The 18,738-nt window shown below is 40.6% G+C and overlaps 1 protein-coding gene across 3 annotated transcripts; it reads right to left on the reverse strand.

Moving 5' to 3' along the window:
• Positions 1-868: 868 nt before the first annotated feature.
• On the reverse strand, positions 869-17,766 carry LOC124026249 (transcription factor AP-2 gamma-like). Of its 3 annotated transcripts, none has more exons than XM_046339360.1 (8): positions 17,357-17,766; positions 15,799-16,257; positions 15,534-15,585; positions 13,766-13,837; positions 12,560-12,782; positions 7,742-7,860; positions 2,801-2,942; positions 869-2,458 (listed from the first exon to the last, which is right to left on the reverse strand). In XM_046339360.1, the coding sequence occupies exons 1-8, from the start codon at positions 17,402-17,404 to the stop codon at positions 2,164-2,166; spliced, it is 1,410 nt and encodes a 469-aa protein (XP_046195316.1). In that variant the 5' UTR covers positions 17,405-17,766; the 3' UTR covers positions 869-2,163. The 3 variants fall into 3 exon arrangements, with proteins under 3 accessions (XP_046195316.1, XP_046195310.1, XP_046195323.1); XM_046339354.1 differs by having other exon boundaries at positions 13,754-13,837; XM_046339367.1 differs by lacking the exon at positions 13,766-13,837.
• Positions 17,767-18,738: the final 972 nt, after the last annotated feature.

Raw genomic sequence — 18,738 nt, forward strand, 5'->3', positions numbered from 1 at the left:
CGTGAGAGTTGATGTGATCCATTTAAATAGACTTGCTGCATGAATCAGTGGAAGATTATTAAGCTGCCTTGCTCAAGAGTCAACACATTGAGCACCACAGCACCTTTGTTCAATCGTTCTTTTCCTCACAGATTAAAATGATCTTCCCCCTATTGTGAAACATCCAACTCACACATTTGTCAGTGTGTCATATGATAAAGTAGAGATCCGCTTAAATTAGGTAACACATGAAAACACCTGTTCCCCAGATGGGCATATGGATGTGAAAAGGGGGAAATGCCTAAAAAATAAAGTTCACAAAATTAACCACAGTTTTAGGGGGACAAACAGGTATGTGTGCTGTGCACCAAATGGTTAACTAAGTGAAAACATAAACTAGCAATGTTTGGCTCGGATCTGAGTGCATGACCCTCAAATGAGTCCTTTTTCTACCATTTTCATGCACCAATCCACATTCCTTATTTGTGTAGCTAAATTACTACATATAAGGATGCCCAATGTTCCCATTATTTGTGGGACGCTTACTGTTTATTAATAGGAAAATCTTCACACACATGACTTGTCCATCATTTATGAAACACAAAGCTGGAAAACAGGGGCTGTTGTACTTTGTGTGTGTGTGTGTGTGTGTGTGTGTGTGTGTGTGTGTGTGTGTGTGTGTGTGTGTGTGTGTGTGTGTGTGTGTGTGTGTGTGTGTGTGTGTGTGTGTGTGTGTGTGTGTGTGTGTGTGTGTGTGTGTGTGTGTGTGTGAGAAAGAGAGAAATGGCGAGAGGGACAGAAGTCCTCTGATAGCTCGTTAATGTCTATGCAAGGCTCTATGCAAGGCTCTATGCAAGGCTCTCGCCCAGAGAGGAGAAAATCAACAAAGTCCTTATAACAGGGTTGTCTTTTTATTACTTTTCCTAGGACTTTAAAACAGTTTTACACATATTCAAAAAGCATATCATACCCACTGCCTAACCTCTACATTATAAAAACTAACCCATTTAGAAAAATTTAACACATTGTAAAAAGTGAAGCCATACACCAGAATGATACCATTATTTACATATCCCATTAAATTACAACATCAATTAGAAAATATTTACATTCAGGGTAAAGGTAACGGACAAAAAAAAACACTTCTCGAAAGAAATATAAACATTTTGCATACACAGACACACACAAACAAACAATGAAACACTCTTTCTGGCGTACTGGCTGAAAGAGATACAGTTCAGATGAAAATGTCTTATAAGGGTTGGATACATTTAACATCAATATTGAATAGTTTTTGTACTGAAGGTGAGGGATATCTAATCTGGTCCAGGACTGATTCCTTTTACATTGCAAAGTTTACAAATACTAAAGGAACCAATGGGCAATATGAGTACTTAAAGACAGGGTTCAAAGTAGCAAAGAGCCCATTGCCTTTTGTCACAGCCCACAAGTAACCATCTGGTATCAAACACTGAGTAACCATCCCTGATCCAACACTGAATGGCTGCTATTGCAATTTGCCTTTAAGGTTTCTGGGGAAAACAGACAAACACACAAACAGGCTTTTCTTCCAGACCTACTAAAAAAACTCCCATGAAAAAAACACAATAACACTGTACCCATTGAAGTCATTTTGAAAATTCAAGCAATGAATAAAAAACGAATGAAGTGGATTTTCTTCTCTTCCGTAGAAAAAAAGTGTCCTTTGGTAAGTCCAATGGGAACTGAGCACCGCGGAAGAGACACAGGAAATCAGTGGCTTTGCCTCCAGACAGAAGAGGGGAAAAAAGCTGAAAAGAATTCACAGCCACAGCAACCCATCTTGAAATGATGTCCTCTAGGGAAACAACAAAGTCTGTTTTCTGTTCCTTACCCCATGTCAACTAAGTCCAGACCCTTTGGCTGTGCACAATTTAAGCACCCACTACTACAGTAGGCACCAAGGTAGGTCGATCTCACATTGAAAGCAGCCCAAAGGTGGTAGCCGGGCAAAAGCAGTGTTATTTGAGAAATTAAACTTGTAAACATTGGCCATAATGGGGTAAAATGTTCAATTCAACTGGGTGGATACACAAAAATATCTAGAATCGGAATCATACAGATCATTTTCGCTTCTACATATCAATGTCATAGAAGTCCAAAGGGGAAAGGGGGGTCTGTACAGTCCAACAGAATAGTATTTCCTCATTTCCTGTGCTTCTCCATTTTGTCAGAGGCTTTGCTACCATTGTCGGAGGAGCCCTGCGTGTCGCTGCCCGAGCTCAGGTACATTTTGTCCACCTGTTTGAGGGCTTCATTCAGGTAGTTCTGGAGGGAGGTCATGGCGGCGCAGATGGCTGGCGAGCCGAAGCCGTGGGTGATGAGGCTGAAGTGGGTCAGGCAGCCCTGGATGCCCTGATCCAGGATGGGCGCCGGCCTCGTGTTCCCCAGAGGCGAACGGTCCTGAGTCAGCAGATCGGTGAACTCTTTACAGATTTGCCTGGTGAAAAAAAAGATGACAGAAATGTTGATAGCGAAATGTACATGACCCAGACATGGACTTCTGGATTTATATATAGTTGACAATGATCCAATCAGAGAAGTACACGGCTTCATGTTGACACTATGAAATTGGGAGGTCTCAAAAGTAGCATAGATATCAAGATGTTTTATAAGTCAAGAGCAGATTGAAAACTACAGAAATGTTTTTTGAAAAACTTTGAAAACCGAGTCAAAACTTCACATACCTTCAAAACCCTGCAGGGCTTTTATGAAAATTATATCCCTTAATTTGGAGGAGAGAGACAGATAGAGAGAGACAGAATGACAGAGAGAAACTCACTTAGCAGCAAGGAGCATGTTCTTGCGGGAGTTGACCTCATTACGTTCCACGTGTGGTCGACCAAGGTATTCAGCGATGGCCTTTGCCGGGAACTCTGTCTCACACGAGTAGCCAAAATCCCTTGCTAAGTGAACGGCTTCTCCTATAAAGACAAAGACACCATTTGAAAACTCCACAAACAGATGCAAAATAAGACACCAAAACTCTTATCTAGGAGAACGAAATGCAAATGTGGTCTTGCTGACATACCACAGCCCACAGGGGCACTATATGTAGATAGTGGAACAGTGCAAGGAACAATAATCAGTCGTGCTCAGTCTCTTAGCTCGGGGGAAGACAAGCCACTGAGGGTGAATGTATCCCATCTTCAGGGAGGACTTCCTGCATGGTCTTTAATGGGCTGATGTGGCTAACTGCACCCGGACGGCCTGTAGCACCAAACAGAGTCACTTATTGATAAACACGCACATCACATGGGGAATGTAGCAATTCAGAAACGCTAGGCTTTAAGGTCAGTTGGCCCTCCTGGCAAGTGGAACACGTGATAACCAGCCTTGATTCAGACTTTGAAGGTCTCTAAATAACACCGGCCCCGAGTCATTCTCCTGCACCCATTTATAGGGATTAGGGATAAGAGGGAAAAAATGAAATCACACGTGACTATGAGAGGTTAGACGTGATTACATTCATATTGGGCACACAGCTATGTGTCATTGTTTAGACATTGTCTAGCCGAGGTATGACTGATGAGGGCGTCAAAGATGGGATTGATAAATAAACGGAGGTGACTATTCTGCCTCAAAACAACGAACGAATCTAGACAAGAGGCATCTTCATGAAATACTTCATGAGAGGAGATGGGCAGGGCCGTTGCTACATATAGTTGAAGTCAGAAATTAACATACACTTAAGTTGGAGTCATTAAAACTCGTTTTTCAACCACTCCACAAATTTTGTGTCAACAAACTATAGTTTTGTCAAGTCAGTTAGGACATCTACTTTGTGCATGACACAAGTCATTTTTCCAACAATTGTTTACAGACAGAATATTTCACTTATAATTCACTGTATCACAATTACAGTGGGTCAGAAGTTTACATACACTAAGTTGACTGTGTCTTTACACAGCTTGTAAAATTCCATAAAATTATGTAATGGCTTTAGAAGCTTCTGATAGGCTAATTGACTTAATTTGAGTCAATTGGAGGAGGACCTGTGGAAGCAATTTTAAGGACTACCTTCAAACTCAGTGCCTCTTTGCTTGGCATCATGGGAAAATCAAAAGAAATAGAACTGTTTGGCCTTAATGACCATCGTTATGTTTGGAGGAAAAAGGGGATGCTTGCAAGCCGAAGAACACCATCCCAACCGTGAAGCACGGGGGTGGCAGCATCATATTGTGGGGGTGCATTGCTGCAGGAGGGACTGGTGCACTTCATAAAATAGATGCCATCATGAAGCAGGAAAATTATGTGGATATATTGAAGCAACATCTCAAGACATCAGTCAGGAAGTTAAAGCTTGGTCCCAAATGGGTCTTCCAAATGGACAATGACCCCAAGCATACTTCCCAAGTTGCAAAATAGCTTAAGGACAACAAAGTCAAGGTATTGGAGGGGCCATCACAAAGCCCTGACTGCAATCCTATAGAAAATGTGTGGACAGAACTGAAAAAGCGTGTGCGAGCAAGGAGGCCTACAAACCTGACTCAGTTACATCAGCTGTCAGGAAGAATGGACCAAAATTCACCCAACTTATTGTGGGAAGCTTGTGGAAGGCTACCCGAAACGCTTGACCCAAGTGAAACTATTTAAAGGCAATGCTACCAAATACTAATTGAGTGTATGCAAACTTCTGACCCACTGGGAATGTGATGAAAGAAATAAAATCTGAAATAAAGAATTCTCTCTACTAGTATTCTGAAATGTCACAATCTTAAAATAAAGTGGTGATCCTACCTGACCTAAGACAGGGAATTTTTACTGTGATTAAATGTCAGGAATTGAGAAAAACTGAGTTGAAATGTATATGGCTAAGGTGTATGTAAACTTCCGACTTCAACTGTATGAGTACACTGGCGGTCAGGACCACAGTATGTATTATTATTATTATTTTTTATTTTTTAAATAATACTGTTGAGTGTTATAGTAGTAGAATTCACAAGGTGCAATTTCCAAACTTGATTGTCTATCAGGAGCTTTCCTCTTGTTAAATTCACTCACTGAGAGTCAGCCAATTAGCCCATGTCAGTTAAAAAAATGTATATTGGTAAATTAGTCTAGTTAGTCTAGCCAGCTAACTTGTAGTAATCATGGCTGAAATTACCGACTGGGCACACAGGTCATGTGCCCAAGGGCCCTGACTTCGAGGGAGCCCCCATTGATTTTGTTATTCACTCTAACTTAGATACACTACACTACCAAAAGTATGTGGACACCCCTTAAAATTAGTGAATTCAGCTGTTTCAGCCACACCCATTGCTGACAGGTGTATATGTAACGGATGTGAAACGGCTAGCTTAGTTAGCGGTGCGCGCTAAATAGCGTTTCCATCGGTGACGTCACCTGCTCTGAGACCTTGAAGTTGTAGTTCCTCTTGCTCTGCAAGGGCCGTGGCTTTTGTGGAGCGATGGGTAACAACTGTTGTTGATGTGTGCAGAGGGTCCCTGGTTCGCGCCCGGGTATGGGCGAGGGGACGGTCTAAAGTTATACTGTTACATATAGAATTTAGCCATGCAATCTCCATAGACAAACATTGGCAGTAGAATGGCCTGTACTAAAGAGCTCAGTGACTTTCAACGTGGCACCGCCACCTTTCCAAAAAGTCAGTTCGTAAAATGTCTGCCCTGCTAGAACTTCCCCGGTCAACTGGAAGTGCTTTAATTGTAAAGCGGAAACGTCTAGGAGCAACAACGGCTCGGCCGCAAAGTGGTAGGCCACACAAGCTCACAGAACGGGACCGTCGAGTGCTGAACAACGTAGCGTGTAAAAATCATCTGTCCTCAGTTGCAACACAATACAGAGATCCAAAATGCCCCTGGAAGCAACGTCAGCACAAGAACTGATTGTCGGGGGCTTCATGAAATGGGTTTCCATGGCCGAGCAGCCGCACACAAACATAAGATCAAAATGCGCAATGTCAAGCATCGGCTGGAGTGGTATAAAGCTCACCGCCATTGGACTCTGGAACAGTGGAAACGTGTTCTCTGGAGTGATTAGTCATACTTCACCATCTGGTAGTCCGACGGACAAATCTGGGTTTGGCGGGTGCCAGGAGTACCCTACCTGCCTCAATACATAGTGCCAACTGTCAAGTTTGGTGGTGGAGGAATAGTGGTCTGGGGCTGTTTTTCATGGTTCGGGCTCGGCCCCTTGGTTCCAATGAAGGGAATATTAAAGCAATAGCATACAATGAAATGCTAGACGATTCTGTGCTTCCAAGTTTGTGGAAACAGTTTGGGGAAGGCCCTTTCCTGTTTCAACATGACAATGCCCCAGTACAAAGCGAGGTCCATACAGAAATGGTTTGTCGAGATCAGTGTGGAAGAACTTGACATGGCCTGCATAGAGCCCTGACCTCAACCCCATAGAACACCTTTGGGATAAATTGGAACACCGACTGAGAGCCAGGCCTAATTACCCAACATCAATGCCCGAACTCACTAATGCTCTTGTGGCTGAATGGAAACATGTCCCCTCAGCAATGTTCTAACATCTAGTGGAAAGCCTTCCCAGAAGAGGGGAGGCTGTTATAGCATGATTTTGGAATGAGATGTTTGACGAGCACGTATCCACATACTCTTGGCCATGTATTGTATCATATTAACATGGCATAAGTCATGTCAAAATGTGTAGAATTGCAGGAAATTAGCTGTAAAACTGCAACATTTTTTCCCACTCTGTAAAGCATTTGTTTACCTATTGTTAATACAATATTTTTTCTGATAACATCTATAACTGTTATATTTTTAAATTCCGGTGCTGAGTTAATGTGAATGAATGTGTATTGGCTAATTGTATAGCTAATAGACTTTGTAGATCGACTGAGGTGAATGAAGCTACAGTATCCAATGTGATAATGGCTTGGGTCATTTTAGTTTTTTTTGCCATTCTCCAAATAGCATTTTAGAGTTATTAAATTGTATAGAAAACCCCACCCATACCAACACACACTCACACACATTAAAACTCACACCCTGGCTACAGCTCTGGAGATGTGTACTGTGTGGTGATTTCACATGTTCCCTTTACATCTTTGAAGAGTTTGTGTGATCTGTAAGACAGGAAGATTACAAGCTACACATTTCTTTGGTCATGTGTGTTGTATTAGATAGTGTCACAGCCGTAATAGACAGGCCTGGACTCGATAAAGTTTCAGGGCTATTCTTGTGCTCTTCGGTCTTGCCAGCTTCTTGATAACCTCAAAATATCACCAAGACAGTCAGTGTGGATAACGTCAACGTTGCCTTGATATTCAAAGACAGAGGAAAGCCAGCAAGAACTCAAACATCAGATTGGTCACAGCCATTTTGACCAAAAAGGAATAAATTACAAGAAAAGTACTAGCCACGGTTACTATATACTATATACAGCCAGTATTATAGTAATAATGTCACAGTAGCTTAGGGATCTCAACTTTTCTGTTTATCATAGAAATACTGTATAATGAATAGATAGATGGTAGAAACATCATGGATGTAAGCAACGGTGTCTGATCACCATCTCAGACAACTTCATCAGATATTTCTGATCACATCTCTCCGTGCATAATATGTGCAATAATCAATTCAATTGACAGACCATTTTTGGACAAGCCAGCTTGTTCAAAGAGTAAAGATGGAGATAAGTTCTATGCATTGTATTTCTATGGTGCTATATGTTAAGACCACTCTGGGGCACATTTACCACAGTTTAAGTTTGAAGAGGAAATTGAGCGGCGTACCTTCTACCAGTGCAGTTAACAGGGTGACGTTAGCAGCCTTTCTCCTTCCAGCGGGCAGGTTGAGCCCAATCTTGTCCAGCTTCTCTCTCAATGACCGGCCACCATTTTTAGACTTGGCTCTGTAGGAAAAATAGCGTCATCATTAATTGACAATATGTAAGCTTAATTCTCTCTCTCTCTCTCTCTCTCTCTCTCTCTCTCTCTCTCTCTCTCTCTCTCTCTCTCTCTCTCTCTCTCTCTCTCTCTCTCTCTCTCTCTCTCTCTCTCTCTCTCTCTCTCTAATGGTCATTGTTTTTAAAAGAAAAGCAAAAAAAAACATCACTCCTGTGTCCCAATGGCACATTGTGTTAGCTAATCCAAGTCTATCATTTTAAAAGGCTAATTGATCATTAGAAAACCCTTTTCCAATTATGTTAGCACAGCTGAAAACTGTTGTACAGATTAAAGAAACAATAAAACTGTCCTACTTTAGACTAGCTGAGTATCTGGAGTATCAGCATTTATGGGTTCGCTTACATGCTCAAACTGGCTTTTCTATGCAACTCTGCCTAGAAGGCCAGCTTCCCAGTGTCACCGCTTCACTGTTGAAGTTGAGACTGGTGTTTTGCGGGTACTATTTAATGAAGCTGCCAGTTAAGGACCTGTGAGGTGTCTGTTTCTCATACTAGACACTCTAATGTACTTGTCCTCTTGCCCAGTTGTGCACCGGGGCCTCCCGCTCCTCTTTCTATTCTGGTTAGAGCCAGTATGCCCTGTTGTGTGAAGGGAGTAGCACACAGCGTTGTACGAGATCTTCATTTTCTTGGCAATTTCTTGCATGGAATAGCCTTCATTTCTCTGAACAATAATAGACTGACCAGTTTCAGAATAAATCAAACTGTAATCGAGCTCACAAATGCTGATGCTCCAGATACTCAACTAGTCTAAACAAGGCCAGTTTACTTCTTTAATTAGCACAACAGTTTTCAGCTGTGCTAATATAATCACAAAGGTGTTTTCTAATGATCAATTAGCCTTTTAAAATGATAAACTTAGCTAACACAACGTGCCATTGGAACACAGGAGTGATGGTTGATGATAATGGCCCTCTGTACGCCTATGTAGATATTCCATAAAGAAATCTACTGTTTCCAGCTACAATATTCATTTACAACATTATCAATGTCTACACTGTATTTCAGATCAATCTGATGTTATTTTACTGGACAGAAAAGTGCTTTTCTTTCAAAAACAAGGATATTTCTAAGTGACCCTAAACTTTTGAACGGTAGTGTATATACAGTTAAAGTCGGAAGTTTACAGGTTGGAGTCAAGAAAACTCATTTTTTAACCACTCCCCAAATCTCTTGGTAACAAATTATAGTTTTGGCAAGTCGGTTAGGACATCTACTTTGTGTAAGACACAAGTCATTTTTCCAACAATTGTTTACAGACAGATAACTTCACTTATAATTCACTGTATCACAATTCCAGTGGGTCAGAAGTTTACATAAACTAAGTTGACTGTGCCTTTAAACAGCTTGGAAAATTCCAGAAAATGATGTCATGGCAGAGACAGCAACTCCAGACTTCCTGTAACCCTAACTCCAGACTTCCTGTAACCCTAACTCCAGACTTCCTGTAACCCTAACTCCAGACTTCCTGTCACCCTAACTCCAGACTTCCTGTCACCCTAACTCCAGACTTCCTGGAACCCTAACTCCAGACTTCCTGTAACCCTAACTCCAGACTTCCTGTAAACCTAACTCCAAACTTCCTGTAACCCTAACTCCAGACTTCCTGTAACCCTAACTCCAGACTTCCTGTCACCCTAACTCCAGACTTCCTGTCACCCTAACTCCAGACTTCCTGTCACCCTAACTCCAGACTTCCTGACTCCAGACTTCCTGTCACCCTAACTCCAGACTTCCTGTCACCCTAACTCCAGACTTCCTGTCACCCTAACTCCAGACTTCCTGTCACCCTAACTCCAGGCTTCCTGTCACTTTGAGAGAGCATAGCAGTGAAAGGCCCATCCCTGAAGGAGGCCTCATCATACACTTTTGAAAACAAATAAATCAAACGAAAGAGCCTCCGATACCCTTCCTGACCTAAAAAGAAATAAAACACTGACACAAATTATGCTTTTCCCGCCTTCAGCACATAGCAGGGAAATCACACACACACGCGATTCAGTTTTCCGCATGACTGATTGGCAGGCTTCGCTCCCTCTTTGGTGGGTGAGAGAGACAGCGTCTTTGGGGAGGCATGTGTGTGACTGCCTCCCTCTCTCCACAGCCCCCACTTTATCCTATCGCTTCATGACCTACTTAACAGTGTCTCAGTGTGTGTGTGTGTGTGTGTGTGTGTGTGTGTGTGTGTGTGTGTGTGTGTGTGTGTGTGTGTGTGTGTGTGTGTGTGTGTGTGTGTGTGTGTGTGTGTGTGTGTGTGTGTGTGTGTGTGTGTGTGTGTGTGTGTGTGTGTGTGTGTGTGTGTGAGAGAGAGGCGTTTAACGTCTGTGGCACTGGCAGGGGCACATGGGAAGTGAGAAACATGCCTTCCCAGCAGAAACAGGCAGGGGCCCTGGTCAGAATCCCATAGTCCCTCAACAGACTGCCTGCTGACATATGGGGCACAAGGTCAACTACTCATCAGCAATTAAAATAGCCCTGCAACCCCCCTGAACACACACTCTGTCTCTCTCTCATATACTGGTGCTAACTACTCTGATGTAACCTTTCCCCAAAGCGAAGTACCAGGAATTGCAGAGTATACAAAAAGGTAGTCGAGATGCTTTCAACCACACAAGTACTGAAGAGGAACAGCTGCTTTTAGAGAACTCCTTTTAACATATCCGTCAACGTTGCTTTACTGACCTACTGTCTGTCTATGAACCAGGTCGGAACTTTTCTTCACACTACAGACCTGCGAATGATACCAAGCTTTCATAATGTTTAGTATCCAGCAGCACCCTGAAGCACTGTGCCTTCAGAAAGTATTCATACCCCTTGACTTATTCCACATTTGTTGTGTTACAGCCTGAATTCAAAATGGACAAAAGTATTTTTTTTGTATCACCCGTCTATACAAAATGCCCTTTAATGACAAAGTGAAAACAATGCTTTTAGAAATGTTAGCAAATGTATTGAAAAGACATAAATGTGTCATTTAATCTAGTATGCACACCCCTGTGTCAACACATCTGAAGTAGCTTACTATTTAAATATATATATATATTCTAAAATCCTTGTTTTGCTTTGTCATTATGGGGTATAGTGTGTAGATTGATGAGTTGTATTTATTTTTTATCCATACGGCCGCAAGGTAACAAAATGTGGAAAAAGTCAAGGGGTCTGAATACTTTTCGATTGCACTGTACATCTGTAGCTCACTAGCTATAGAACAGTGGCATTATCCAACTTTTTATTTGTATTTTTTATTTTACCTTTATTTAAGTAGGCAAGTCAGTTAAGAATAAATTCTTATTTTCAATGACGGCCTGGGAACAGTGGGTTAACTGCCTGTTCAGGGGCAGAACAACAGATTTGTACCTTGTCAGCTCGGGGATTCAAACTTGCAACCTTTAAGTTACTAGTCCAACGCACTAACCACTAGGCTACCCTGCCGCACCAGGGACATCTCTCGGAGACATGCATGTTATGTTATGTATGGACATCTCTCAGAGACATGCATGTTATGTTATGTATGGACATCTCTCAGAGACATGTTATGTTATGTTATGTATGGACATCTCTCAGAGACATGTTATGTTATGTTATGTATGGACATCTCTCAGAGACATGCATGTTATGTTATGTATGGACATCTCTCAGAGACATGCATGTTATGTTATGTATGGACATCTCTCAGAGACATGTTATGTTATGTTATGTATGGACATCTCTCAGAGACATGTTATGTTATGTTATGTATGGACATCTCTCAGAGACATGTTATGTTATGTTATGTATGGACATCTCTCAGAGACATGCATGTTATGTTATGTATGGACATCTCTCAGAGACATGCATGTTATGTTATGTATGGACATCTCTCAGAGACATGTTATGTTATGTTATGTATGGACATCTCTCAGAGACATGCATGTTATGTTATGTATGGACATCTCTCAGAGACATGTTATGTTATGTTATGTATGGACATCTCTCAGAGACATGTTATGTTATGTTATGTATGGACATCTCTCAGAGACATGCATGTTATGTTATGTATGGACATCTCTCAGAGACATGCATGTTATGTTATGTATGGACATCTCTCAGAGACATGCATGTTATGTTATGTATGGACATCTCTCAGAGACATGCATGTTATGTTATGTATGGACATCTCTCAGAGACATGTTATGTTATGTTATGTATGGACATCTCTCAGAGACATGTTATGTTATGTTATGTATGGACATCTCTCAGAGACATGCATGTTATGTTATGTATGGACATCTCTCAGAGACATGCATGTTATGTTATGTATGGACATCTCTCAGAGACATGTTATGTTATGTTATGTATGGACATCTCTCAGAGACATGTATGTTATGTATGGACATCTCTTGCCTAGTAAAATAAAGGTAAAATTAAAAAATTAAATAAAAATTAAATAGCATCCAATGAAAAAGCAGTAACACCTGTCATTCTAATACATTATGATGCAGTTATAATGCATTTGTTTATTTAACCTTTGGGGTAACACTTTACCAGGTATAGCACATTATGATTGATGTTATATTGCTTTGCAAGACCTGTCATAAGCATGTTTCACACCCTTAAAATGTCTTGTAACCATCTCATAATGAATTCATATTGTGTGGATACTGACCTACGTAGGACTCCCCCTAGCAAAGAGGCGTTGAGGCATTCGGGAGGAGACAGGCGCCGCTGCACCTCTGCCACAGTCACCTTGTACTTGGAGGTGGAGCTGAGAAGCGAGAGACGTCCAGGCACTGAGCAGAACACCTCGGTGGGGTTGGACACCATGCCTAACAGGGACTCCTTCTGGAAGGGCAGGCCCAATGAGTTGCCCTTGGGGAGGGACAAGGGGCCTGGGGAAGGGGTGGAGAGAGAGAGGAGAGGTTAGTATGAGTGTTGGTTAATAATGTTAATAATGTTAAGAGAAATTATAATGAGAGGAAAAGTACTAGGAAAAGTTGGAGTATCAAGGTTAATGTAGAGTATCTTTACTGTCCCATTGGAAATGATGGTTTGCAGAGAGGATAGACAGACATTAGACAACATTATTGGACTTTATGGAGGCTGTGCTACATTGTAAATATGTTATGGGTGAAGAGACTGTTTCTTTGAGAAATTCCTAAAAAAAAATCTTTTTTTAAAGGATTTGATTCATCAAGACTGACTTCATCTGACAGTTGTAAAAATCCCTCTCCACTGTCTGTTGTCGCCCCACAGTGCAGCTTGGATTCCAACTTTAACATGCTTTCTCTTATAATAAACTGTGAAATGTAACATCATCATAATGATTTGTAAAAAAAATATATATATATATAACTCAGAATTATTACATCTAAACAACAAACCTGTTTCCTTTGCGGAAGCCAAGATGTACACCATAAGTAGCCATTCACTAAATAACTATGATGAACTGGTGTGTTTTTCACCAACAGTCATTCCTGAGGTTTCACAGCTAAAAGTCCCCTCATTCCTACCACCCACTGCCATGACATCCACACGCATACACAACTGTTCCATGCTACTTCACAGAGAGTCCCTTCTCCCTGCCTGGCCGTAGACCAACCCTGTCGCTACTTCTAATTGAGTGACTAAAATAAAGACTTGTTTTACAGAAACATGGCCCAAATTGGAGGGCCATTTTGGATCAAACGTTCAATGGTCTGTAGCTTCTAATCGAGTGAATAATAAGAACCTAACCTAAAAACTTATGTTGTACGGCAACAGGGCCCAAACTAGCAAACTGGGTGGCCATTTTAGATCAAAACTTCAAGGGTCAAACAACACAAGTCACACCCAGACAAACATACAAGTACACTACATATACCTTCATCCTCACCAGCAAGAATGCCCCCCTCATAATAAGTCCTCTGTAAGCGATCAAGGTTTCTGCCCCCTCGTAGTCCTAGTACTGAGACAAGAATCACAAAAGGGGGACAAAATTACAATTTAGAACTCATCTATAGGGTACAAGGCTAAGAGTGAAGTATTGCTGCCGCCGTTTACAAGAATGTAGGCTACCCACAGTCTGACCTTGAGAGGAAGATCAATAAAGTGAGCCAGCGCACACTGTACCGAAGACCCGAAGACTATATTTCCTTTATCGTGCTGTACAACTTGCTACCTCCTTAATATTGTCGTTTTTTTTATCGGATTGTCGAATTGATTTAAAACTAATCATCAAAAACGTCCACCAATTTAATACAATCCAAAATGGCTGCCATTGAGAAAAATATGCAAAGCAAAGCATTGATACCATTTAGGTAGCTTTAACACAAATGCTTATACTGTAGCTGGATTTAATATTTTATTCAAGCTTTCAACTGCCTAAAAGAATGGCCATCAAAAATCCGTCAGATTTTTGTACTAATTTTGTTTATTTGGGCTAAAAATACAAAATAAATATGTGTGCATGCACGTTAGGCTATTCATTCGAAATAATGTTTACTATAAATTTTTTCCACTGTATCAGTCTCATACTTCATCCTGTGAAGCAAGCAGTTTAGCATTATACATGTAGGCTTTATTACAGAAAATATATGAACTATTCTTTACCGTTGTTGCCAATGTTGCAAAGGACATTCACACAAACTCTTGTCAAGCACCACATCACAATAATGTTATCTACCATCACAGTTCCTGGACCTGTATGTTCACAGTGATGTTGTTTTAACAAATTTCACTAACATCTATTATCAATTTACTACTAATATGATAACCATGAATTCAATATCTACAATTCATTCATCTATACATTCATTTGGTTACAAAGGTGGTGCAGAATTTCAAATTAACGCACAAAATGACTGAATGAAAGACTGTTGAGGGTAGGGCCTACTAGATAACACTGAATCCTCCTCATTCAAAATATTTCGTGTCCCAACAAATGACTGAATTGTCCTTTGCATGCAAGGAGGATGCCACACCCCAGCTAAAGCTGGTTCTGCAGAAAGTCAGCCAGCGAGTCTCAAGCAGAGCAGCGACCCATTGGACTGCTCTCAACTGGAATTCAAAAGGAGTCGAATGCACCAGCTTAGACCTCTAAAGACTTTCCAAAGCGCTCCCTCTCCCTCTCTCTATGCACTATTTCAACGGTTGCACAATGTCCTCAGTCCCATCTTGTCAGCCATAGGCTGCCATTTTGAAAAGGTTCTTTTTCTGATGTTCTATTCAAACAACCTCAGCACAGGAATCCACAGAGGACCAAACTAGGCTTAGCTAAGTGAACCTCATGACTACTGGGATTATCAATGTATGTACCAACAAGTACAACTACCAGCCTTTCCTACTCAGATTTTCTATCATCAAATGCAAAGACATGTAACTGTACAAATAATTGCTAAATATTTGTAGAAGTAGAATTTTCCAGGTACAGTATGTACTTAGTAACAAGCAATCTCAGCTATGGAGTAAATGTAAACAGCTCTCAGGGTTTCTCTATTGCATTCTTGTTACCTGTTGCACACCAATTTCTGGCACTGTGCCCTTATACATCAAGCATGTGTAACTCACAAACCAGTAAGGGAATATTGTATTGAAATTGTGAAAGCATTTCTCATATGTCAATATATTGTTGGCTACATATTTAGAAAGTAAAATAAACCCACCTTTTTTGATGACTGTCTGATCTGCCATTATAATACTGTGGTCATCTACATGCTGAAAAATAAGTAAAAAAGCAATATGTCATAATTATTCTTCAAATAATAATTAAGGGAGTTAATGATGAAATATGACATTTACATTCCATTCATGACAATAAAACCATGCCTTTCCTTTGCAAGTCTATTTAGTTTTAGCCTGACCATTGTTTTAGACAGCATGCCTCATTCAATTTCACCCAGACAACAAAATCACAATCAAATCACTCACTTGAACATCATCCAGGCCATGGCCCATTTCATGCAGTCCTATGTTATCACCAATGATGGTTGACTCAATGCTATGGGCGTGAGGCGGTAACAGCTCTGGCCGACGGAAGCCTTCTCTTCTTAAGCCGGACGAGCCGCCGTCCAGGCCCAGAATCTGGCTCGCGAGTCCGCTTCGCGAATGAGGTCCCAGTCCTTCTTGACCATGTCGCCCTGGCCATGACTGCTGTTGGTTAGAGGACGACTGGTGTATGGAGTTGATGTTGAAAGGGTCGCCGAGGTGCGAGTAGGGGTCACTGGACTGGGGGTATGATATAGGCTGGTATGGAGGTGGGAAGTACGGGGGTTGGAAGTCTGAGTTGGCGGAGTGGGAGAGGGACGGCGACGGGCTGTAAATGTGCTGGCTCACTGCGGGGAGGTGAGGTAAGCGGGGGTTCCCATTGCTACTCCCGTCGTGCCTTTCCTGGGAACAGAAGAGAGACCTTAGTTTAGGTTGATAATGATATAGGGATAAATTATAATATATTGTGCCTCTTGTCAATTAGACAAATCCGTGGTGAATCAACAGAATTTATTGGAAAGACAACTGTGTTGACAGCTAAGCCTGATGCAGACGACAATATTTATTTTTCACCATCGATTAGGAAAACATTTGGTGAAATGTTTTACACATTCATGCATAATATTTAGAGGCCGAAATGAATCTATATATATGATGTTATTTCAGTACACAATTATCAGAAGAAGGCTGCGTAGAACAACCTTGAAAAGGAAAACATGGCTTCACAATTCAAAGTAAAAATGCATATTTTGTTGCACAGAAAAATAGCTAAAATAATTTTATTATTTCTGATAGCATGCAATCTACGTGGACTGTTGTGATATTGCTGTTACCACATCACCTCTCAAAAGACAGTCTGGGAGGGGGGACTATTTTACTACCCTTGTGGCCTATATTATTATTAATAATAACAATAATAACAACAATACTTTGGTAATTGTAATTATTTAAAATAACCTGACTCAGCTCAGAACAATAGGCCTGCCTAAGTAAATAAAAAAAGCTTTATACTATCACCTAAATCCAACTCAAGTAACACAAAATATACTTTATTTAACACAAAATAAAATGTTATTTATTGAAATCAAACCGCATGTCGTCAGTAGCCAACTGCGGAAAGAGTAGCCCATCTGGAATAGCCTATATACAATTTATAATGTTAGATTAAGAAACATACTTAGGCTACCATTCAAATAAGAAGAAAATCCTTTCTGCTAATGCACTTGAACTTACACTCGACAATGAAAAATAGCATAAGCTTCCTAGTTATAACCATTTCCCATGAAAATAATTTTAATTCCGTCAAACTTTTATCAAGTACTGTATCTAAAAGGGATTGCCGCGCGACAAATATCTATAGACAAAAAGTCTACCCATTAAAGACGCGATAAAGCGATGGGGCGCATGAGGGCTACAATAATTTATTATGAAATAATGTTCTTTCATATTTTCTAAACTTGTTGAAACGTAATGCCGTGCGGTTTGTGTAGCTAAAACTCACCTCACAGTCATCCTCGTACTTCACGTTATCTGCTAGTTTCCACAGCATAGTTTCTGACAGACAAAAGATTAAACCAAGAAGCTTGACCAGGTAAATTGGTGGTCGTCTACGAGTTAATCCAGGTGGGAAACAAAGTAAGACTGTAGCCCACTTCCTAGAAATCACGAATAGACTTATTCAACTCGAGTGGGGCTGCGGTTCCTTGAAGCGCACCGACGTTGGAGCGTGATTCGGGCGGCTATCAACATAAATCTTAACAGCAACTATGAGTAAAAACAGTTTTTCAAGCAAGATCCCTTCCAGTAAGTAGTAAGCCGTAAGCAGTTACGCAGTGACTATGGGACGAGGCGCTGAATATATGAAACTCGACTCCCTCTGACGGACAAAGTGATGATGTTGAAACCTTTGCTCCTTACTGAATCCGCTTGAAAGTATGTGTACTATATTTACATAGGTTAGATATTTTTAGGGGGCGTGCCTTTTGTCGTGATGTCATCTTGAATATGGCCGAAGACTAAGTTTGCTGATTGGTTATTATTGGAATAAGTAGCCAATCATACTGCTGTCCGTCTGCAGTTGCTCTCTTAACAAAAACATTATTGGCATATTCTTTCGATAATAATGTTTTATTATTATTATGCTATTATTGGTCATTGTGGCCGAATAACTGAATGCAGAATAATGCATAGCCTATAATAATATCATAGTTAGAAACCTTGATTTAAAAAATCATTATAATGGTGATAACAATAGCCTATGAATGTAATCGAGAAAATTGATATTTTTTAGCCATGTTAAGTTGACAATAAGATCTTCAATAGAAATTTGCAAAACAATAGCCTGCGAAAAGCCTTTAAACATGAATTAGCCAATTTCGCTAAAAGATAGACTCCTTAGTTGAAACAACCCCCCCCCATCCATGATATAATAATTATAGTTTTAACCATGTTTTGAGGCTATACCGTGTTTGTTTACATTTACGTTGTTAACAAACACTGGAGAAAAAAGCGTATATTTGGGGTTCTGACAGTTGAACTAAACTCCCGATGCATTTATAGGTTATATTCTTCAAGAATCAATGGGTCAGAATTGGATCTACGATTCCAGTTTTAATAAAACAAGAGTCAACGCGCTCATATAAAATATTCCGATTTCCATCCTAAACATTTTAAATAATTGACACCTAGACTACTTATACGTACTTAAAAAGGAATAGCTGCATTTCGGGGCTTTACCTTGACGTTTGGTACCTTCAAAACCTTAAAGCCCCAAGGCTTAAAAGCATAGTTCTTCTTCAAACCACTAAGCACCAGGCATCTCAACGAAAATCTCCCCCTTAGAGCTTCATTAACATTTTTGGTGGAGCATTACAATGTCCAAAA

The sequence above is a fragment of the Oncorhynchus gorbuscha genome, linkage group LG03 (genome assembly GCF_021184085.1).
Source record: "Oncorhynchus gorbuscha isolate QuinsamMale2020 ecotype Even-year linkage group LG03, OgorEven_v1.0, whole genome shotgun sequence".
In the NCBI taxonomy this organism is placed as follows: Eukaryota; Metazoa; Chordata; class Actinopteri; order Salmoniformes; family Salmonidae; genus Oncorhynchus; species Oncorhynchus gorbuscha.

What these genes read in the sequence shown, in the direction of transcription:
- LOC124026249 (XM_046339354.1), bottom strand. Translation starts at nt 17,404, where the DNA reads ATGCTGTGGAAACTAGCAGATAACGTGAAGTACGAGGATGACTGTGAG. An exon ending in AGTACGAGGATGACTGTGAG is followed by an intron (nt 16,258 to 17,356) that starts GTGAGTTTTAGC and finishes TTCTGTTCCCAG; the next exon opens with GAAAGGCACGACGGGAGTAG. An exon ending in AACATGCTCCTTGCTGCTAA is followed by an intron (nt 2,459 to 2,800) that starts GTGAGTTTCTCT and finishes TTTTTTCACCAG; the next exon opens with GCAAATCTGTAAAGAGTTCA.